At 47.3% G+C, this 24630-nt stretch overlaps 1 protein-coding gene across 3 annotated transcripts in view; it reads right to left on the reverse strand.

Moving 5' to 3' along the window:
* Positions 1-24630, reverse strand: part of LOC135394538 (Krueppel-like factor 12) — a 334317-nt gene that overhangs the window by 127706 nt on the left and 181981 nt on the right. The window contains exons 1-3 of one of the 3 annotated variants that reach the window (XM_064625321.1): positions 22033-22440; positions 21606-21650; positions 21364-21535 (exon numbers count right to left, since the gene is read on the reverse strand). The exons of 1 other annotated variant lie outside the window; for it this stretch is intronic. In XM_064625321.1, the coding sequence (XP_064481391.1) occupies positions 21364-21396 (33 nt within the window). In that variant the 5' untranslated portion in view covers positions 21397-21535; positions 21606-21650; positions 22033-22440. Of the gene's footprint in view, positions 1-21363; positions 21536-21605; positions 21651-22032; positions 22441-24630 lie in introns of those variants that run through there. One more of the 3 variants, XM_064625322.1, reaches the window with a different exon arrangement.

Raw genomic sequence — 24630 nt, forward strand, 5'->3', positions numbered from 1 at the left:
CCACACGGGGAGGCTGACAGCCCACAAGACGGGCCAGTATCTAAACGCCGATTAACTGGACCCAATCGCAATGTGAATTCTGAATGTAGACTACGAGCTGCACGAGCAATTACACTGCTGACCTCCATGCGCGGGACAGAGAGGATCTTGGTCTAACATGGTCTTCGTGACAGAGAGGATCCAAACGGCTACTGGGTGAGTTTTACGAGATTAAAAGTAGGGGAAACTGAATTCCCTCACACTCCTCCCTCAGGAATAAAGTTTTCTTTTTTTAAGGACTTACCACCTATTACCGCTATTCTATTCTCGACAACATCAGCGGCATGGCCGAGAAAGGCATCACGCTCGTTGGTGGTAGCCAAGGTCGTGCTGAAGACTGGGAGACGGTGGGTTGGAATCCTACCACCGGCTGTGCTGTCTGAGGTTTTCCCTAGGTTTTCCGAATACTTTCCAGACGAATGTCAGCACAGTTCCCCCAGAAGTCGGCCCAGGACGCATACTAAGCCTCCTGTCCCTCCACTCCTTCCTGCTGTCCTCTTTCCACCTGTCCACATCTGTACGCCGCTCCTATCCACAGTTGCTTCGCGGCGGTAACACGGAATCAAAAAGAAAAATAATAATAATAATGCTCGACAACACTATTACTTTCCCCGCTATATGGATGGGCAACGCACGTTACGGCCATGCGAAACTACATTCTGATTTAAAGGCAATGTGCCCATCCATTATTGAAGCACGACGCATAATGAAAAGTGCCTGAAAAGCTTTTTGGAAAATCCTTGTATATGAGGTGATATGTACTGTCGACCGTTTGACACATTGGTGGTAGGTCTAGCTTATACCTAAGGAGTGACTTTTTCGGGTTAAACCCGATTTCTCCCCGAATTCCAGTCACTATGAAATCCTCAAGTGACGTTTCCACTGAAGACGAATAAAGGTCGCCACGTCTAACACATGTAAGAATGGGTCACTTACGTTCCCAGCAATACACCCACGTGTCAACACTGTCTATGCCTTCGGGGATTACCGCTGGAAAATCACGATCCCGCAAAAAAAAAAAAAAAAAAAAAAAAAAAAAACAGAAAAGAGAGATTAGGAAAGGACTTAATAGACAAGAGGAGAAACAAAAACACCCGAAGGCACAATTATCGCCCGATTTCTCCCCGAATTACAGATTTAAAAATAGCGCCCGATTTTTACCCCACGAATCTGAGAAAGGCATTTAACCCGAAAAAGTCACTCCCTACTTATACCGTGGCACATGGAACCGAAAAAAATGTATCAACGCTCCCGTTTTGGGCGAACAATAAACAGAAAGACAGATAACTGAACATTTCGTAGACAAGTGAAATAAATATTCTATTCAACTGCACATAAGATACGTGGACTATCATATAACCCATTCCTGGTCAAAACCAATTTAATATACAGCGGCACCTTACAGGTCAGGGGTTAACCTCCCGTTTCCACGAGACGGCCGACTAAAACGATGCGCGACGTCCAGTTGCGCCAAATCCAGTCCAGAGGTCAGACATCGTTCATTCCCATCTAACATTTCAAACCATCACCCGTCACTCCCTGCAAAAGGATAAATCCGAAGAGAAGCAAAGAAGGAAGCGCACCATCTGCAGGAACACGGAATGCGGCCTATCTGGTAAACAACTCCTTCTCTCCCCCTTCAACTTTACCCGAAGGACGAGAAAAGACACTATGAACCCCACTGTAGACCCCACCTGCCCTTTGCCTTGTACAAAACAGCAGGCACTAAACGAACTTCAAAGTTCCATTGCCCCCTTCTGCCACGCCTTCATCTGCCACACCTGGTACATAACGTCGGTGAGGGTTAGCTAGCTGGGGGTCACAACAGACGCTCACCGCAGAACCCTTGGCACAAGACCTCGGCTGCGTAGGCGGGGACACTCAGAAAGGAAAAGGGTGGGACACGAACGGAGGGAAGAAAGTCCCATCTGTCACTGGGGGTCGCACAAAAGACAGGAGGTCTGTGGCCGTTTTGGGGCTCTGAACCTTCAGGGGTCTGGAGCATTAAATGTGTCGAGGCGAATGCCCTCCTTTTCGATGACGGGCTGAAGGGAAGCACTTGGGCTGTTGTGCGATCTTTGACACCGCGGACGCGCGTTTGGTAATTTATAAGTACAGGGGCGCAAGAAGAGCGTTGGGTGTCTCGAACTCCGGTACGACTATTTTCTAACGGTGGGAGGTCTTCGGGAGCACCAGTCGTAGCTGTTATTATTTATTCAGAATTAAATTAATTAATTAAATTAAATTCGCAAAATATCATGTTTGCCACAACAGTACCCGCCTGAGAAGCTACAGACTGAGCACGGGTATATCGTAAGGTACTTGTGTAAGGTAAGGCATGCAGTCAAAGTCCCGGCTCCTCTTATGGCCACCATGAATAACACTGTTTCTGCGCAGTACATCCGTTGATGAGTCCGTATCTTGGCGGCACCACAGGCCGCGTAACCTCCTTTCAATCGAGGCTAAAAGCATCGCTTCACAGTAAATTTATTTACACCCCTATGAGTGTAAAATGCGTGTTAGATAACTCAAACCCTTATGGGTGTAACAGGGGCGACACATATTACACCCAAAAGAAGGGTGTTTACTGGGTGTATTGACCCCATAAATGGCAGGCTCTGAAAAGAAAAAGACTTGCGCTGCATTTGCTAGTGTGAGCATCTTAGCTATCTAGAGTTTGTTTTTATTTTCGTGTTAGCGCCGCGAAGCACCTGTGGCTATGAGCGGCGTACAGACGTGGACAACAGGAAGGAGTGGGGGACAGGGGGTTAGTGTGCGTCCTGGACCGACTTCATGGGGAACTGTGTCGACATTCTCGGGGAACTCTTCGGAAAACCCAGGGAAAACCTCAGACAACACAGCCGGTGAGAGAATTCGAACCCGTGTCACCGGCGTGGAAAGCGATGATCTTAACCACTATGCCACGGGAGGTGGTCACTTAGAGCTTACCTCGCTGTGCACTCCAAGAGCTTAGAAGAGCTTAGAAGCTGAGCAGGTGATTCCGCTTTAACCTATTATGGATGCTTGAGTTAGCATTCATTATTTGACATGTACGCTCTTCCCGCATGAACACTGCTAAAATGTACTTGTATGTATGTATATATATATATATATATATAAGTAGATTATATATATATGCGAAGGAAAAGGTAAGATGGATCCGAGATTACAAACAGAAAATGCAAGGGGGGTTTATTAAATATTAATGGGGCAAGTCGACACTGCAACAGCAGCCTGCCTTCGCCATCTGCAAGCCCTGTTGGAAGCTGCTGCTGTCGAAACGACGACTTCCTCCAAAATCTGTAATAAACTTCCCTTGTTTTTTCCTAGCTATTCGTGATCTTTGGTTTCTACTTTTTCTTTTCGTATATTAGATATTTCACAATCAAACACAGTAGTTAGCCGTTTACCTACATGCATATATGTATTTTAATTTCGTGGTCATCCGCACTAGTTAACCTTTCAGCCAGGGGTGAAGCCCCTGTCACCTATTTTCAGTCCTGTTTAAGGCAGCGCTTACCGCCGAACGTCGACCCCTACTGTAACGACAGTTGTCCTACAGTTGCAAAAACGAGTGTAAATCTATTTCTAGTAATTCCCATTTAATTTTTTATGTCATAAAAGTAGCAATTGTTTTTAATCCTTATACGGCTTCCACAAGTCTCTTCATTACTTGTAGTCTATATCTTTTTCGCGTCCATCTGTACTAAGTTATATATATATATATATATATATATATTTATAAGTCCCAAACGTCGCCACACCAGCATTGGACAGCTGTTTCGGCCTTATTGGGCCTTCATCAGCAATGCGTAGGTGGGCGACGCTTGAGCGAGTGGCGTCGGAAGGTCACGTGGAACGTGATGTCCTCCCGTCAGGGTGAGAAACTCACCTCTGAAAGCCCAGTGCGAAGCCAGTAAAGTATTAAGTGAAGAAAAATAGCGTAGGCTCTTTGGCTGCACGTTGAACATATGTTTATAAGTCCCAAACGTCGCCACACCAGCATTGGACAGCTGTTTCGGCCTTATTGGGCCTTCATCAGCAATGCGTAGGTGGGCGACGCTTGAGCGAGTGGCGTCGGAAGGTCACGTGGAACGTGATGTCCTCCCGTCAGGGTGAGAAACTCACCTCTGAAAGCCCAGTGCGAAGCCAGTAAAGTATTAAGTGAAGAAAAATAGCGTAGGCTCTTTGGCTGCACGTTGAACATATGTTTATAAGTCCCAAACGTCGCCACACCAGCATTGGACAGCTGTTTCGGCCTTATTGGGCCTTCATCAGCAATGCGTAGGTGGGCGACGCTTGAGCGAGTGGCGTCGGAAGGTCACGTGGAACGTGATGTCCTCCCGTCAGGGTGAGAAACTCACCTCTGAAAGCCCAGTGCGAAGCCAGTAAAGTATTAAGTGAAGAAAAATAGCGTAGGCTCTTTGGCTGCACGTTGAACATATGTTTATAAGTCCCAAACGTCGCCACACCAGCATTGGACAGCTGTTTCGGCCTTATTGGGCCTTCATCAGCAATGCGTAGGTGGGCGACGCTTGAGCGAGTGGCGTCGGAAGGTCACGTGGAACGTGATGTCCTCCCGTCAGGGTGAGAAACTCACCTCTGAAAGCCCAGTGCGAAGCCAGTAAAGTATTAAGTGAAGAAAAATAGCGTAGGCTCTTTGGCTGCACGTTGAACATATGTTTATAAGTCCCAAACGTCGCCACACCAGCATTGGACAGCTGTTTCGGCCTTATTGGGCCTTCATCAGCAATGCGTAGGTGGGCGACGCTTGAGCGAGTGGCGTCGGAAGGTCACGTGGAACGTGATGTCCTCCCGTCAGGGTGAGAAACTCACCTCTGAAAGCCCAGTGCGAAGCCAGTAAAGTATTAAGTGAAGAAAAATAGCGTAGGCTCTTTGGCTGCACGTTGAACATATGTTTATAAGTCCCAAACGTCGCCACACCAGCATTGGACAGCTGTTTCGGCCTTATTGGGCCTTCATCAGCAATGCGTAGGTGGGCGACGCTTGAGCGAGTGGCGTCGGAAGGTCACGTGGAACGTGATGTCCTCCCGTCAGGGTGAGAAACTCACCTCTGAAAGCCCAGTGCGAAGCCAGTAAAGTATTAAGTGAAGAAAAATAGCGTAGGCTCTTTGGCTGCACGTTGAACATATGTTTATAAGTCCCAAACGTCGCCACACCAGCATTGGACAGCTGTTTCGGCCTTATTGGGCCTTCATCAGCAATGCGTAGGTGGGCGACGCTTGAGCGAGTGGCGTCGGAAGGTCACGTGGAACGTGATGTCCTCCCGTCAGGGTGAGAAACTCACCTCTGAAAGCCCAGTGCGAAGCCAGTAAAGTATTAAGTGAAGAAAAATAGCGTAGGCTCTTTGGCTGCACGTTGAACATATGTTTATAAGTCCCAAACGTCGCCACACCAGCATTGGACAGCTGTTTCGGCCTTATTGGGCCTTCATCAGCAATGCGTAGGTGGGCGACGCTTGAGCGAGTGGCGTCGGAAGGTCACGTGGAACGTGATGTCCTCCCGTCAGGGTGAGAAACTCACCTCTGAAAGCCCAGTGCGAAGCCAGTAAAGTATTAAGTGAAGAAAAATAGCGTAGGCTCTTTGGCTGCACGTTGAACATATGTTTATAAGTCCCAAACGTCGCCACACCAGCATTGGACAGCTGTTTCGGCCTTATTGGGCCTTCATCAGCAATGCGTAGGTGGGCGACGCTTGAGCGAGTGGCGTCGGAAGGTCACGTGGAACGTGATGTCCTCCCGTCAGGGTGAGAAACTCACCTCTGAAAGCCCAGTGCGAAGCCAGTAAAGTATTAAGTGAAGAAAAATAGCGTAGGCTCTTTGGCTGCACGTTGAACATATGTTTATAAGTCCCAAACGTCGCCACACCAGCATTGGACAGCTGTTTCGGCCTTATTGGGCCTTCATCAGCAATGCGTAGGTGGGCGACGCTTGAGCGAGTGGCGTCGGAAGGTCACGTGGAACGTGATGTCCTCCCGTCAGGGTGAGAAACTCACCTCTGAAAGCCCAGTGCGAAGCCAGTAAAGTATTAAGTGAAGAAAAATAGCGTAGGCTCTTTGGCTGCACGTTGAACATATGTTTATAAGTCCCAAACGTCGCCACACCAGCATTGGACAGCTGTTTCGGCCTTATTGGGCCTTCATCAGCAATGCGTAGGTGGGCGACGCTTGAGCGAGTGGCGTCGGAAGGTCACGTGGAACGTGATGTCCTCCCGTCAGGGTGAGAAACTCACCTCTGAAAGCCCAGTGCGAAGCCAGTAAAGTATTAAGTGAAGAAAAATAGCGTAGGCTCTTTGGCTGCACGTTGAACATATGTTTATAAGTCCCAAACGTCGCCACACCAGCATTGGACAGCTGTTTCGGCCTTATTGGGCCTTCATCAGCAATGCGTAGGTTCTTCACTTAATACTTTACTGGCTTCGCACTGGGCTTTCAGAGGTGAGTTTCTCACCCTGACGGGAGGACATCACGTTCCACGTGACCTTCCGACGCCACTCGCTCAAGCGTCGCCCACCTACGCATTGCTGATGAAGGCCCAATAAGGCCGAAACAGCTGTCCAATGCTGGTGTGGCGACGTTTGGGACTTATAAACATATGTTCAACGTGCAGCCAAAGAGCCTACGCTATTTTTCTTCACTTAATACTTTACTGGCTTCGCACTGGGCTTTCAGAGGTGAGTTTCTCACCCTGACGGGAGGACATCACGTTCCACGTGACCTTCCGACGCCACTCGCTCAAGCGTCGCCCACCTACGCATTGCTGATGAAGGCCCAATAAGGCCGAAACAGCTGTCCAATGCTGGTGTGGCGACGTTTGGGACTTATAAACATATGTTCAACGTGCAGCCAAAGAGCCTACGCTATTTTTCTTCACTTAATACTTTACTGGCTTCGCACTGGGCTTTCAGAGGTGAGTTTCTCACCCTGACGGGAGGACATCACGTTCCACGTGACCTTCCGACGCCACTCGCTCAAGCGTCGCCCACCTACGCATTGCTGATGAAGGCCCAATAAGGCCGAAACAGCTGTCCAATGCTGGTGTGGCGACGTTTGGGACTTATAAACATATGTTCAACGTGCAGCCAAAGAGCCTACGCTATTTTTCTTCACTTAATACTTTACTGGCTTCGCACTGGGCTTTCAGAGGTGAGTTTCTCACCCTGACGGGAGGACATCACGTTCCACGTGACCTTCCGACGCCACTCGCTCAAGCGTCGCCCACCTACGCATTGCTGATGAAGGCCCAATAAGGCCGAAACAGCTGTCCAATGCTGGTGTGGCGACGTTTGGGACTTATAAACATATGTTCAACGTGCAGCCAAAGAGCCTACGCTATTTTTCTTCACTTAATACTTTACTGGCTTCGCACTGGGCTTTCAGAGGTGAGTTTCTCACCCTGACGGGAGGACATCACGTTCCACGTGACCTTCCGACGCCACTCGCTCAAGCGTCGCCCACCTACGCATTGCTGATGAAGGCCCAATAAGGCCGAAACAGCTGTCCAATGCTGGTGTGGCGACGTTTGGGACTTATAAACATATGTTCAACGTGCAGCCAAAGAGCCTACGCTATTTTTCTTCACTTAATACTTTACTGGCTTCGCACTGGGCTTTCAGAGGTGAGTTTCTCACCCTGACGGGAGGACATCACGTTCCACGTGACCTTCCGACGCCACTCGCTCAAGCGTCGCCCACCTACGCATTGCTGATGAAGGCCCAATAAGGCCGAAACAGCTGTCCAATGCTGGTGTGGCGACGTTTGGGACTTATAAACATATGTTCAACGTGCAGCCAAAGAGCCTACGCTATTTTTCTTCACTTAATACTTTACTGGCTTCGCACTGGGCTTTCAGAGGTGAGTTTCTCACCCTGACGGGAGGACATCACGTTCCACGTGACCTTCCGACGCCACTCGCTCAAGCGTCGCCCACCTACGCATTGCTGATGAAGGCCCAATAAGGCCGAAACAGCTGTCCAATGCTGGTGTGGCGACGTTTGGGACTTATAAACATATGTTCAACGTGCAGCCAAAGAGCCTACGCTATTTTTCTTCACTTAATACTTTACTGGCTTCGCACTGGGCTTTCAGAGGTGAGTTTCTCACCCTGACGGGAGGACATCACGTTCCACGTGACCTTCCGACGCCACTCGCTCAAGCGTCGCCCACCTACGCATTGCTGATGAAGGCCCAATAAGGCCGAAACAGCTGTCCAATGCTGGTGTGGCGACGTTTGGGACTTATAAACATATGTTCAACGTGCAGCCAAAGAGCCTACGCTATTTTTCTTCACTATATATATATATATATATATATATACTACGAACATTATCACAATTAAAAAGAAATCTACACGAACTTTGAACATTGTGCGGCATACACCCCTTTTGCACTGATGTACTGATATGAGTGTTTCAAAATTGAGCATGGTGTGTAATATAAGTGTGATCGGGGTGAATTGGTACGTTACAGCCCTTTTACACCTACACGGATGCTTAACATGAAATAACTGATGTTCTAGCTAACCTTTTCAGTGACTTTCATCTTTCAACGGATGCTTAGTTGAGTGTAGTAGAAGTGTAATTCTGGTGTGTCCCCATAGTACACCCTTTTCACACCGGGAAGGGCGTAAAACAATTTACTGTGATAGGTGCGGCCTGCTGAAGAACCCGTAAGAGGGTGACCCTCGTTATGGCATTTGAGTATTGACATGGGACGGGTAGGCCCACGTTCCGCCGGCCAGACCCGTCGATTTTTGACCCAGAAGTCACGGACCGGGTCGGGGCTCCACTTCATGATCCTTAATTAGAACCTCCTTGCTACTATGAAAAACAGCAAATGAATGGAGACTAAAAAAATCTCTATAGTCGTGTTCAACTTAAGAAGGAAAATAAATCTAGTCCGTCAGCCCTCAAAATATTACTGCGCCGCAGATAGGATGGCTGGGCACAGAGCGATGTCACGCTGTTCCTGTGCCAGACAATGTAATCCGCCATGCTCACCCTGCTTCCCTATTGGCTGTTAAGACTGGCCGCATGACACTCACGTCACGACACTACGACGTCACTACGTCGTGACATTGCCCACCTCTGTGAGGCCGACAACGGCGAACTCTTTTCACCCCCACCACCACCTCGCTGCGTGGTGGCGCTGCAGTATATCTCCTGGCACGCTATCACGTCTCCTTATCTCTAACGGCGTATGTATTTGACGGACTAGATTTCTTTTCCTTCTTAAGTAACACGATTATAGCACACTCAGCCTGCTTCATCAGATAGCTTCCAGCTCCGACTGGGCTTTGGTCCTTTATCAAAGGTGCGGATCGTGCCGAAAAAGAGTGGCCCGTGTCAATCTCTCATATGAGCTACGGATTGACACCGAGACTAAGTACATTTAAATAAAGAGCCTCCGGAGCCGTTCACACGTACATGTGTCCACTCCGAGGAACCGACATCTCCTACCCCGTATACGTGCCCTGGGACATCACTCTGGAACCCCACCCGATCTCTGAATACCGCGCAGCTCTTCACTCCGACAGTCATTCACCCTGAGCAGCCTATATGACATAGAGAGTAAAGAAGAAAAAAAAAAGCTTACAGAGAGCCACGCGCATCGCCTTTTCCACCCCATGCCATAATATATGACCCACAAACCCGTAACACAATATCCGACCTGATCGCGATAGGGAAATACATTCCACGATCCCAACGACATTCCCCAAAAAAGAGAAAGATCTTAATACGGCGGGGGGAGCCCGCTCACGTCCCAAATGTACACACAAGGCGGGGAGAAAAAAAAATGACGTGGTCGTAAGCAAGCTGTGCAAAGTGTCCCTTCGATGTGGGGGAGTTTTAAGTTTATGCGACCGTACATCCCTCCCTACGCATAAAGGAAAATAGGGGGGAGATGCAGGGAGAGGAAGACGGCGCACGCCACTGTACGCCTTGTTCACGAAAGATGCCTAAAAAGTAAAGAATGGACGAAAGGAAAAGAAGCCGAGGCGGAGGATCGTTGTGGGAGATGCATGAGAATGAAAAAGAGTGAAAAAAAAAAGAAAGGTAGGCGCAGGGGGCAGTAGGGAGCATCTGCGACGGTTGGGAAGCGCGTGCCTCTGAGGATGCATTCTCGCTTTTCATGTTCTTTTTTTATGAAATATTGGATAGGGAAATAAAGGATACAGGACACGGCGACGTCGGACAGCTTTTTCGCTGCGAGGGAGTGCTGTACGAGAGAAAAGTTGGAGTCTGGCACGTTATGAGGGGGAGATCCGGTTTTTCTAATGGGAATTGAGCAGTTTAATCTCGCGGGATCCGGTATACGTCCGGTGTTTCCCGTAGGAAATACGTAGAAAAAGAGCCGGTAAAAAATTGCGGTAGGAAAGATATGACCGTAAATTGCAGAGGTAGAAAAACAGTTCATCATTTAAGCCTCATCAGGTGTGGGTTCTACTCCCACCACCGGCACTCGCTGACTTTTCGTTAACTGCCATCTTTCGGAAAGATATTAGTGAAGTCAGGCGGAACATCAACTTGGACACTAGTAACTGATAGACTGGGGATGTGTTCAAGACAATCATAAAAGCTTGCCTTCGCTTGCTGGTCCCGGCAATAGGTCAGCAAGCATCAAGCAACACCGCGAGGAAAGCACTCAAAAAGCAGAATAAGCCGCATTAGCCATCCTTTTCAATGACGTCACACACACACAAACAAAAGCAAAAAGAAAAAAAAATCGTGCCGCAAAACGAAACGGGCATGACTTACAGAAGGAGTACCACCCAACGATGAGCCCTGAGAAGCTATAAGAGAGTGAGCGGTAAGTTGAAGTTACATGAGAATTCCCAGAAGACTTGACCCTCTTTCAGTGGCACAGTGGAAATCACACAAATAAGTATCCCAGATGGGACGGAGCGCATTGTATGTTTTACGAAAGCAATGTGTGACAGGTGGCGCTAATGCGCGTAAACAGAGCAGACACGAGTGCGTGTGCACATGCTATTGTTCATGGTATATATCAAGGCTCCGAGCAAAAAGGCAAGGTTGAAAAAGTCATAGTCAAGGCAATCCTCGCGTCATATGTGAAAAGCTTATTGAGAAACTGTCGCGGAATGACTCGGGACAACATTTGACTCCTGGGACGTGTTTACGGGGACCTGGAAAGTGAGGGACGTGTTTACGGACGCAGACGCATAGACTTCCTGGCGAATGCCAGAACCGCCAGTGAGCGACTGCGAAACCTTGCGCAGTTACTTTCAGTTAACTAATCAATTCAGGTACAAGTGCATGTAGGAAACATGCATTCGTGTGCATGCGAAGCACGGAAGGAAAAGAGGTTCGTGAAGAAGGGACACGTACGGAGTATATTGATCACGGAATATTGACGCTGAACGATGACAACCGTATTACACCATGCGTGGGTAATGATTTACAATGTTGAAATGTTTGAAAATAATAGTTTTTGAAGAATTATGTAACGAATTCAGATAAAGGTATGCGGCTACTGTGTTCCACAAGTGTTTTCAGAGCGCACGGAAGAAAGTAGCATGTGTCAAATGTAGAAGGAAGTGAACTCTCCAAGCGCTCCTGTGGGGTATTTGTAAAGGTTTGGCAACTTATACACTGGAGTATCCTTCCCCGTTGCCTCTGGTCACCTCCTGTTCATAGATCGGTAATCGATAGATTGATCGATAGATAGTTATCGAAATAGTGTAATGTGTCGCAACTGTTCTTCACTGTCACACATCTTGGAGTAGCGCCACAATCCTCACCAAGTGCTGACGGTAAGAGATAGCTGAGTGGACCTGGCACCCTACCTTCCGTAGAGGTATTTTATCCACCCGGTACGAAGTATTTACTACGTAACTACAAAGGGCATAGCATATATTACACGGAACTTATCGGTAGAGGTTTCGGAGCAACAGTATATGGTTTTCAATGCGGACCGCAAATGCCTATTTGTGTTGATACTACAACGTGACTAACCGAATGCTATGTCTCAAGTCTGCATAAAATAAGTAAGCCTATACCTATGGAAAGAACATAAGAACTACACACTACATATAATAGACTACATATGTGGAGACTACAATAGTAGAGGCCTTTAGAATTTCATGGTGCGAGTTTGGAATTCCATAACAGCCAGTACACGAAGCAATCAGCTCAGTGACAATGGGGACATCAGACCGTAGCAGATCCAAAGGTTTCAACGCCCTCTCTGACACGCAGGACCATTTTCTAGCAACGGAGCACATCCTTTCTTTCGTGTAAAAAAAAAGGAAACATCGCATTTTCCCCACATGTGGAATCGTCAATACAATTAAATCCCGTGAAAACATCCCTCTGCGATCTTGTTATAATCGGATCACATGTCGTCGTTGTTGTTGTTTTCGTTTTTTACTTGATATTTTAGAGGAGGCTGATGTGAAGCAACGTTGTGGATTATGTAATTATGGATTGAGGTTTAAAGTTTTTCCACTCCCCGATTTCACTGAGCTCATTTTACGAGCCATTGACACATATAGGTGTCTGCCGCGAGGCGACAAAACATTTTTTTTAATTTACGGAAAGGGACACGAGGTGCTACGAGTGACCGTGAAGTGATTTACAACGGACAGGACACTTTACATAAAAATATGGACATTTGTATACTGGTTCGCACAGCTCCTAACATAGCCGTTTTCTTTGCTATCAATTGGGTTTCAAAGGGATATTCCAAGACACAATGAAATACTTTGGGGCATGAATGGTTATTATGCTTTTTACTCCGCCTGATCGTTAGGCTGGCGAGGTTCGAACCACGTTGAATAAATACTGTTCTTAGAGACAAATAGTACAATTCAGCAAATCTTGCTCCTCCAATACCAGTATCGGTGCAAATACCTTACTACGCACGCACACAATGAAACAACTAGATACTTACGACGGGATGAGGTGTTTCACACACAAATGAGTTTACTACTATAAACGCCGCCCCTTTATCTTTGCGTGGAATTTCTCTTTCGGAGATGAAAACGTCAAGTCAATGTACGATGAGAGGGACTTTTCTTTTTTTGTTCCTTTGAGGGCAGGCTATATCGAACATAGCTCTGAAGCCCCTTTCTCTTCACGTACCCACTACCCTTTGGAAACAAAAGAACGATAAGCGATTCGTCGATTGTGTCCTATATCGATACAGTTCCCGTACGCATTTAGAGAAGTTCCAACGCGGCCACAATGGAACTTCCGCCACAGTGTCCTCATCATATATAGTGGCCCCTGTCAAACGAAGTTCGTTCGAACGACATTGCTTTAAGCAAGTATCGCAACCATCCCTGCAAACGTGGACTGGATTTGTTTACATGTTAAAGCTTCCATGTAAACAGCAAACGAGCATTAGTGAGTGTTCGTGCAGCATACGCCATCGCCTTTGCGTGCATAACGAATTGGGTTGGTGGTTCTGCGCAGGCGCAAAAACATCATCGCGCAATGCCTTACATACGCAAAGGTGATAGCGTATACGATGTACTAAAGCTTACGCATTGTGAGTTTGTGTCGAACAGCATGACTGTGATGGTGGTGGTGAAACTGCTCGCCGTGGTCGGTCACGCTTGTAGCGGGCAACGTCGTACGACTAACGCAGGAGGATGAGGTAGATGATTAGGTGAGGATGAAGTTAGATGAGGTTCCAGGCAGTAGTTCATTCCACAGTAATGATTTTGAGGAGGCCAAGGAGGACGCAGAGCACAACACAACACACAGAGTTTCGATCAGATAAGGTAGATCGGGAATCAACGGCGGGAAACTGAAATACGCTGACATGTTCGGAACTTGATATCGCGCGAGGGGACCTCCCTGTCTACGCGTTAAGTGTGATGCTGTTTAAAAATGGCATATATACATACTAAGAAACTAAAGGAACCGACGTAACACGATGGCAGTCCTCGTATACTGTTTGGACACAAGAAGTTGCGCTGGTTGTTGCAGAACTGATTTACGGGCATTTGGTGGTGAGATGTCCAAACGTATCTCTATTTGCGCAAGAAACAGCTTCTGCTTTGTTTGTTGCCTGTGACGTCGTGAGTGGGACTGCGGAAGATCTGTGACCCCCACATCGGCTCAGCGACTGACTTTGGCTATATCCTCGGAACATGACTGCCCACAAAGAATTGTTTACTAAGGCTCACTTACTTTACTGGCTCACTTTTCTTGCCACAATAAACAGATCCCCCCTTTTTTTTTTCGTTTTCCGAGTTCCACCCTAGTCCCCCCCCCCCCCCCATTCGTACCTACTTGCTTCTTGCCTCGCATGTTTCTCACAGAGTTAACAATCCCCTCAAAATCAACCGCCATCCTTGTATATCCCAGCAGCACCGGGCATTCATTCTTTTCAGGGACTGTGATTGATTGGAATGCTATTCCCCAAGCGTTCGTCACTGTTACTGACTACCAAGTGCTCAAGTCAAGACCGCTCGACCTGTCAACTACATTCGCGTGGAAAGTGTTGTATGTTTCTACGTATCTCTCTCGCAATGTAATGCACCGTGAGGCCCTTGAGGTACTACCATTAATAAATAAATAAAAAGTCTTTGACGCCTATCCGCGACTACAGCCTCGCATCGTTTCACTTGGCCACTCGTTGGCGCTTTCGCCATGACACAGATACTTTCACGGACACACATGACGACATTGGTACGCTGACATTCCCAACGATAACAGACGCATGAATCGACCCATCAAGGGTTCCTCACTTCCCTAATAACCAGTGTTACACATTAAAAGCGCGACGATTGTATGGGCGTTTCGTTTGTTGAGTGTGTACTCTGTGTAGGGGAAATGAAGTGACGAGGAAACCGATAATTTCCGTCAACGCCGCGCACGAGCCACAAGGTTCCTCCTCGTGCGCTGGAGAAGATCTCTCGATCACGCGTCACAGAAACCTCGATGATGAACGTTTCATGAATACAGAAGGAAATATTCGCGAATACAGGAAAAAAATACGGGAGCTGTTCCTTCCCTTAGCATCACCGTTTTGCTCGTGTACCATACGGACAGTACGCCAAACATGTGTGCAGAGGACAATACTCAATAGTGGTAGCTAGAACGTCCCGAAAGCTGGTTTGCACTACGTCCCTGCTAAAGTCTTAATTTTTATGGAACTCAGAGAAGATTTTTTTTAACCCAGTAAATAGCCACATTTCAAGAGACATGGCTTTGTTGTCGGGGGCTACGTGCTGCGCTCCATACACATAGTACATGACTCTCACTCAATCGCTGCTTTGGATTCCATTTTAATCGCTCTTTCTCCCCCAATTATACGGTGTAATGTGACCGTATACGACTTCGCCTTCGCCTTCGAGGTGACACAGTGGACCCAACCTTAGTTTTTATGCTATTCGCTACATCTCATCGCTTAGATTCACCTCGTTCCATTACGTATCTTACACTAGTCTCGACAAAATGTGATATGGCAGGCGATCTGTACTATGCACTGACCTTAAATTTACGCCTTCCGCTTTATCAAACAAATGAGCTCGGAAACGTAAGGAAGCCTGAGGCTGAGACTGCCGCACGTCAGCGTGTGATTTGTTCGAGCGATATGTTCGTGAACGACTAGGTCACACCCTGTGTGCGGCGCTGGACGTGTCGAGAACTACAAGTAGCGACAAAGAGGTTCGCAAAAAGATCGTTGTTACTGGCTGAACGCGATAATAGAGAGTTTTAGTGCATTGTACGCTGTCGCCTTTGCGTACGTGAGGGATAGCTTTGCATGCTGGCCCTATACGTACTCGCAAAACATAAAGAGAGCTTCGCGCAGTGCGCAGAACCACCACGCTATTTCTTACGTACGCTACGGAGACAGCGTTCGATGCACTAAAACTCTCTAATGCCTTACACCCTTTTTTCTTAGAGTGATACGAATTCGTATCACTCTAAGAAAAAAGGGTGTGAAAGGGTGGTAACCTTGCCTGTTACAGCCTATTTGCAGGTGCGCAGTACAAAATGTGTGTAAGAGCTGCTATTACAGCCACAGAAGCAATGTACTTTCCGGGAGTGTTGCTTTCCCGGCACTGACAGTGCAATGGACATTGAGCACATTGTGCACAACGAAGATAACTGCAACTAAAATTCGTTTTGGGCTTTGCGCTAATCTGTTGTGCCGACTTCAACCAGGTAGCAGGTACAACTTTGCAACCATTTAGGCACAGCATATGCGACTATTACCTCCTAAAAGGTGTAACTGCTCCACCCTTTTTTCTAAGAGTAAACGCGAAGGGCTCTCGCCACGCTCAAACTTTTTATTATTATTATTTTTAATTCCGTGTTAGCGCCGCGAAGCAGCTGTGCAGACGTGAACAGATGGAGAGAGCACAGCAAGAAGTAGGAGCGGGGGGACAGAGGGGTTAGTATGCGTCCTGGGCCGACTTCATAGGGAACTGTGCCGACATTCGTCTGGAAAGACTGCCGGAAAACCCAGGGAAAACCCCAGACAGCACCCACGCTCAAACTACGTCTACAAACAAAAGAAAAACGAACAGGTTTTCCTTCAATCACTCTCCTTATACAACCTTCATTGCTACCGTTCGTCACATAATGCGCCAGAACCACCATGTCCGCACCTAGATCCAAAATGAGCGAGCCTTGACTGAAAATTCAATTCAGACGACAGTAATAAGCCACTGCTGCGCGCCGTGCCTCCATCAGGGAAGGATTTTCGAGATGAGCCAATGTTTTTCTGGAGACAGCGCCATAACAACTTCTCCCCGGGGGTTTCCAACTGTTGGACTGATTGCGCATATTCATTACCGGTTTATATACTGCACTCGGTCACACAACGCAAAGTCTAGACAAGTTGTTGGCCAATGTATTGCATTGCAATATAGGTCCTCTTCCATCAAAACACGGAAAGCGTTACAGCAACCAATCAGGGAGCTGGACGTGGTAGACGGAGTGGGGAGAAGTTGACCACTCAACGCTCTCCGTTGAAAACAGAGAGAGAGAGAGAGAGAGAGAAAGAGATGTTTGAGGCGCTGCTGCCGCTTAATGAATCAATGCTTATGACGCAATGATCAGCAGACGTCGTGCAGAAATTTCGAAAGCAACAGGATTGCTAGAAGCGCGTGTATAGCAAACGCGCCGAGCTTGCCATAAGTGATGTCGTCAGGGTGTTTGTGGCTGCACGACAGTCCAGAGATGACAACAACAGCACATGGCCCGTTTACAAGAACATTGAGGAGAGGACATTCTACAGTAGCTTCGATAGTGCTTTGGGCACGCGCTATTGTCTTCAACACTCGTCACGCGTACGGCACTGCCAAAACAAAACTCAGGACGCGACCGAGGAATTTTCCTCAACGTTCGCGCAAGTGCGTCAGTGAGACCCTGCCTACTGCCATTCTGAGTAAACACGAGTAACGGGAGAGCAACTTCCCATTTCCACTCCATTTTCACTCCCCCTCCATTGACTCTGAGATTGTTCCTGATCGCCTCGCGTAGAACTTTTTTTTTGTGCGTGTTAGCGCCGCGAAGCAACTGGTGCTATGAGCGGTAAACAGACGTGGACAGATGGAGAGCTAGACGACTGCAGGAAGGAGGGGGATACAGGGCGGTTGGTGTGAGTCCTGTGCCGACTTCAGGTGGATCTGTGCCGGTAACCTCGCGTAGAAGCTGCAGCGTTTTGCAAAGACCTTTTATGGCTTAGGGTACTTGTGAAGCGTGTTTTGTTTTTGTTATTACCCAACGGCGAGGTGACGTGTTTGCAGAACCGTTTTGCAGAACCGCAGAAAAAGAAAGAAAACAGAGACGCCGTTGGATTCACGAACGATCGTTCGTGAATCTAATGGCGTCTCAGTGGTTAGAAACTGTAACATAACATTATTTTGGAACATTTTACCATTTCAGCTGTCATCTCAGTGTTTCAAACTTGTCCATACAGAACGAGACATGTTCCGTCCACGTTATCATTCGTTATCATCATAATCTCTGTCTCATCTGTTTGTACTTTCCGCGTGTAAGAGTACTGGGGTAGCCAGTTCGACTTCGTCGAAACTCACATCTCAATTTTTTCTTTATCACATTACCATTACCATCACCATCATTTATCATTGAATTTTCGTTGTTGTTCGGTCGGACTTCCACGCATTCGATGGCATATTTATTACTGAGTGGTGCTGGCGGTGGTGGCGGGGGGGGGGGGGGGTATTTATTCGAACAAAGGAAAAAAAATGGAGGAAAGGTCATTCAAACGGTATGTCGGCTTGCTATTCCGCATGGTGTGCTTCCAAGGGGCGAGTACTGAACTGGCTTGCTACGGTTACTTGAACGTTTATCTCTACATGTATTTCGTAAATTTAAATTCCGAACTAGTAACAAGTAGAAACCAGGCCGTGTAGACTAAACAAAAAGAGAGAGAAAGAGAGAGAGAGAGAGAGACCCAGAGATACGCTGGTGGCACAGGAAGAGAATTTATTCACTTCACTCCTTGAAGACGTCACTGCTTGTTGCATCGCACTCTCCAACCATCCTTCATATGCCCGTTATGCAAAACCGATGCACCGAATAAATGCATCATTGGCGATACGATTTGCAGCGTATACAGTTGGTGAGCGGGTCTCTAATGATAACAATAGCCGCGTGTGGGGGAAAAAGGATACGACACACCGACCTTCTGTCTCTGTTGCCAGGGTCCTTCACAGGAAGAGAGAGTCTGGGCGTGCGACGCAATCGCTCTTCCCTTTGCACATTGCTTTTTCCAACGCCCATTTTATCTGGCTTATCGGTGTCACCTCCCAACCGTGTTGTGCTCACATGCTCTGGACGCACGGTCAAGTGAAAACGTACACTGTACCTCCAATTTTGTCTGCACAAAATATAGTTGCGGCTACCACACCTATATACGTGGCCAGCGCAATATACCGAGAGAGAGAGAAAAAATAAATATGCGCATCATTTATGTGCAAACTATAAACTCCGTTCAGTTGTTCGTGTACCGGTGGAACATGTTATGGGTTTCTGTTAACAGCGCTTGATCGTGCTTTCAGTGGGCCGTCCTAGCATATTCCCTTCGGTGTTCGCCCATGTTGCATGCAATGTTTTTCCACCCGCATGTGGGAGTGAAGTTCTCTCTTTTGTCATTGTTGTGCGGTCTGGGCGGTACTTTGTTCGTGCTCAATTATGTCACTTTTTGGTCTACTATGTGGCTGGCTGCTAGTTTGGCTGATGAAAAAATTACAATATGAAGATGTCACAACATGGGCACCCTTATTGCTTTTTGCTAGTTCTCGTATGTGCTTTTCGCATATACGTACATGTACCCTGTGTTCTTCTGTCCTTTTCTGATAAGGTACCTTCTTGTGTAGCCCTCTGCAGCTTGTCAAAAAGTAAGAGAAAAGCTGTACCTGTATCCGATCTATCTAAATCCCGTTTCTATAAGATAGTACTAGCTATAAGTAAGTTGCTAAAAGTAAGTGTGCCACGAGCGAAAGAGTTGAGTTTGATTATAGGAAGAAAAAAAACGGACGAAAGAATTCTATTCCAACACGTAAAGAACGAAGTTTCAGGCATAGCTCACATTTCGCATTTAGCAGATTTCGATAGCTCTAAAAAAGTATTTCAACAGACAGACTGCAATTCGCTACTGAAACAGTGATGTGTACCAGTGCACATGGAATTGGTATTGGTACACCTGGCAGCCAGGCGTATTTTAGGGAGAACTGCTTCGAATTCGTGAAATGCCAGGTTGATATATAGTATAAGCGAATTCAATTCAATAATATAGCAACGTTCATTCTCCGTGCCACGTTCCGAAAGAGCTCGATGCCGCTCTGGCTGTCAAAAGGTTTAGTCAGCCATTGACGACTCCGCTTTCGAAGCACCGCGCCTATCACACCAAATCACGGCACTGGGTGACTCAGAATATTATCCATTAATTGGGCTATACAGATAGAGTACTTCGAAGGCTATTTGTTATCAGCGTCTCACCCCTTCATGTTATCGCAAGTGGAAATAGAAACGGCATGTACGTTACATTTACATCGCATTACATTTGCGTCACATGCAACCTGGAGTGTATTTAACAAATTCTCAGTAGATGTAATGTCGTCGAAGGTTAAAGTTATCTATGATGTGGCCTCTTTAGATCTACAATATGATCCCGTTCAACTGAATCAATCAGGATACTGCATGCACAGCCACAGACACTATACACTAGGGCCTCAATATGCATTAGCGATTAACAGGCAGGTAATTACTCGAACTGTCTACTTACTGAGAGAAAAAGAAGACAGCACAAAAATGCCTTTCCTGGGATAACACCATCGAGTGTTTTTCGGCTAAATCTAGCGAGAATTCGAGTAACTATATCCGCTGATCACGACGACGCGAAAATTACGACGTGGGCGTAACGGAGCAGGAAATTGAATGGCTGTCAACACTTTTGTGCCGCGGCGTTGGGAGTAACTGGATCTGGCCTGCGCTGACCATCGCATGTGTCAAGATATCCGGTGCATTTGAGAACTGTTCTGATTCGCGGGGCTGATCTGTGATCCCACCAAGAAGCACTAAAATAGAACAAAAAAGTATTTATAATGGTTTCTGAAGAACACTGGCATTGCGTCCATCATGCAAATGTGATGCATACTGTTTCGTGCGTTGCGTTATAAATAAGGATCCCTGTTTCCTGTCGAAAAGTGCCAAACGCTTGTTGATTAATATTTCCACCATTCGGTTGAAAACGAGAAACGTCGATTGCACGTGCGAATGACCATCACGCACGGCAAATACATTCCCAACACAAGGGTTCCGTCCTGTAAGACAGCTACAATCATGAGGAAAGTCACAGTGCTCGAATCCCGGAGTTGCTTCTTATCGAGTCTAACCGCACGAGCAACTCTGTTAAACGTCCTACCAAATACATTCATCGCAGGCGCGATTCCCCTAAATTTAAAGACCGTCGTTTGTCTCGAATTAATGCGCTGGTTATAGCGGGGGCCGCAAAACCGCACGCTCGTAGCAACAGCTGATTCGCCTGCGGTGAATATATATGAGCGACACCCCTTCGCTCACTTCCTACAGCTGTGGCAGGAAACTTTCCAGGCACGCGCCCAAGAGCCGTATCGCATATCGCGCTCTAAACGACTGTTGTCATAGCAGTGCAGAAAAACGCGCGCCATTGTAAAAGCCCCTCCCTCGATTAGGTAGCATCGGTCGTCTTTGAATCGCTCTTCTCAACAGTACATTTCGGCGACTTCCTAGTTCAAGGTTATGAACAATATTCTACCAGGTTACTTACCAGTCTGTTATTAGAAGGAAGGAAGGAGGGTTTTAAAGTTTACTCACATTAAATATTCCTTGTGTGTGATAAAGTGTCATCGCGTGGTTTCTGCTTTGTCAGGAAATTCTTACTGGTGTCGTCCTGTCATAGTAAGGGAGCATCTCCCAGCATATTGTGTGCCTTTCGCTATGTGGGGCTACCGATGCGATTATACCATGTCGTGTACGGTGCATGCATCTGCAACGATACGAGTTGACGAGGTTATACCACGACACAATGTCGGTATTTATGAAAGCAACACCATTACCTTGCGATCCATCCAGTGAAACATGAAGGACACTTCTGCGTGTGTCTGTAAAACATGCCACAGTGAAAGGTTCTTGATCATTAATTTCTATGCGTTCATGTTAATGTTTTGTCACCGCACTATAAAATCAGCTCGTTCGCCCCTTTTTTTTTTTTTTTTGTTCCTTTTTCTGACAAAGTTACGCAGAAGTTCTACTAGCTAGAACGTGGATGTCCTGACTCTGAGACGACACGTGACTTCAATGCTTGCTTGCACCCTCAAACTGCCAATCACGACGAAATTCAACAGCTTTCATAAAGCTTTCAATAAAGTCGTGGTTCATTACACATTGAACAGGAATTGATGCGTGGCGCAAACGCAGTTTATCGCCATTCCTGGAAAGCAGCAGTAACACTGTAAAATGTTTGTACACTGTATAATATCTTACCCGAACCATACAGGTCTTGTAGTCGATTCAACGTAGACTCATAATCCACAAGGCACTTCGACAATCCAACGAAACACCTTCACACCGAAAAAAAATAATATCTCGACACCAAGTTTCACGCACGACTCAGGATGAGAGAGAGAGGAAAAAAAACGTAAATCCTTGTTGGTCTTCGCAAGAACGCAGTTTTCACACTTCACATATTCCTTGGGGCGTATGACAGAGAATACAACACCAGGACACGACGAGCACTGACAAGGGTGACAAGGCACGTGCTAGCGTGAAAACATGGCACGGATAAAACGTGAAAAATAAGGCAATGTGAACGGGACGGATGCAACGGGCTGCCGAGGCAAACGGCGCGGCAGCGCTCACTGAAGGCTCCTTGCCGGCGCACGATGCGCTGCTTGCCCGCCGGCGCGCGACTCTTCCCTCTCCCGAGGAGGGGCACATTTCCCCCTCGCCCTCCAGTATTTTCATCCCTCTCCAGGTTCATCCTCGGATGCGGCGGCAGGTAGGGGGACATCGCACGCGCCTCGTGGCCGCAGCATGGTCTCGCCAGTCTCACCTCTTTCCATTGGCATTTGCAGTGCAGGCTGGCACGGGAGGTGTAGGCGCTGCGCGTGCTTCCTGCGCCAACTTGCGCCGCGGGTTTGCGCCAGTGCTTCCGGTGTTACCGTGTTCATTACTTTTCTTGCTGGCGGAGAAGCGACTCTGTTACATCTTAGATTGGCTGAGGAAAAAGTACTTCCGTAACAAATTTCAGTAGCGCAGTGCTATTTTTTTTTTTTTTTACTATGTCTGCCGCCACTTCCCTGGAAGTGTAAGCTTTGCGTATGAGATGGTGGATGACGGTCGAAAGTCAAGTTGTAGACAGGTGACGTCACCTCGGGACGTTCGCAGTCCCGATTGAATATCCAATCAGATGACACATGAAGTACGTAAACGGCCAGGCCGAAGCACCGTAGCAGCAACAGACGAATTTTCGGTGGACAATGAGAGTTTAGGCCTGTTCCTCGCACATGTCTGATGCCACGCTCTCACGTCTGCGCACGTCACACGAGAAGATCGGGCCGATCCGATGACTGCTTTCTCCAGGCGTTTGTGCAACTTTGACTGCGCCGTGTTAACACCCGTTAACATATGCCCGTCAAGTTGTCACCGAATAGTGCACGTATCGTACGTACCTCGGTCATGTTATGCACATTTGGTCAACAAGTGAAATAAATATTCTATTCAACACAGTGTGTGTGTGTGTGTGTGTGTGTGTATGTGTGTGTGCCGATAAGGTAGCCTCCCGTTTAGGCACGAAACGCGTTGCCTCCGTACCGTACGGACTTCCGCTGGCGCACGACGACACATGTATGCGATCAAAAAAGAAAAAAAGATGGTGGATTGTGGTAACCAAACTCTGCGTGATAAATATAACCACACAAACTTTGCTCTCCGTGCAATTCGAATGGTCTATAGCGATGCAAAGATGGCGGTCGGAGAGCTGTGTGCGGGTACCGCTAGGGGCGCTAACGGTGCAGAACTGAATTAACAGAAATAGGCACACAGGTGGGGCTTCATTTCGGTTGCGCCGGTGGTACCCCTAGCGGTAGCTGCACGCAACTGTGCTGAGACCGCCAGGCCCCATTCGAAATGCACGGAGAGCAGAGTTGTGCGTGGCCATATTTTTTGTCACACGAAGTTTGGTTACCACGATTTCTCTGTTGGTTTCGATCGCATAAATACCTCGTCATGCGCCACCGGAAGTTCGTTCGGTAAGCGGCCAACGCGTCATGTTCGCAAAAAGTGGGGCTGCTTATCTGCACACACCCTGTACATCGCACAGTGAAAATATTGTAATCCTGATAACCTAGCTGCTTGATGAGTGAAACTGGGTTTCGTTCGGCCCATGTTAACTGTGGTCTCCTTGATCCTTTAGCACATCAAAATATACCTCCGTCCACTATTATTCGTTCCACATCACGATGATTCACAGCCACGTGATCCCGGTTAAAACGCAAACTTCAAAATGGTACGTGTATGTTGGCTAGCGGGGAGTTCCAGTTCTTAAACGTGAACGTCGATCGCGCACATGAAACTGCGTTATCTCGACGCCTGGCTGCGTCGACCGCTGTTCAAGATATCCACACTATATACTGGGGGACAATGTTCGCTTCACAAGTTCTCACTAACGAACAATTCCTTTTCGATACTACCATGAATTGAGCGGGAGGCAGGGCATCCAACTTACACTTTCAAACGTTTAACCACTCGGTTCCTTACATCTGGCACTCCACTGAGCAATTTCACTGCAAAGTCTGTTGTCTTTCCTAGAGAACGAAACGTTGCAGAAAGATTCTGGTTCTTTCCATAATGTCACCTCAATTATATGGCATTTGAAGGAAAATTGCAACGGTGGTGTTTAAAGCACTTTCGAATACAAAACAACACGGAGAGCCAAAGCCGTGAAAACTGACGCAGTTCCCTCAGACATGCATGCAAAGCATACGGAAGCAAAGAAATAAGAAAATAACACGCTAAGCACAGGGACGCGGCCTTCAATGCTCTTTTCAATTTCATTGTGAAATCTGGACTAGAAACCCTATA

Source organism: Ornithodoros turicata, chromosome 5 (genome assembly GCF_037126465.1).
Source record: "Ornithodoros turicata isolate Travis chromosome 5, ASM3712646v1, whole genome shotgun sequence".
Lineage (NCBI taxonomy): Eukaryota > Metazoa > Arthropoda > Arachnida > Ixodida > Argasidae > Ornithodoros > Ornithodoros turicata.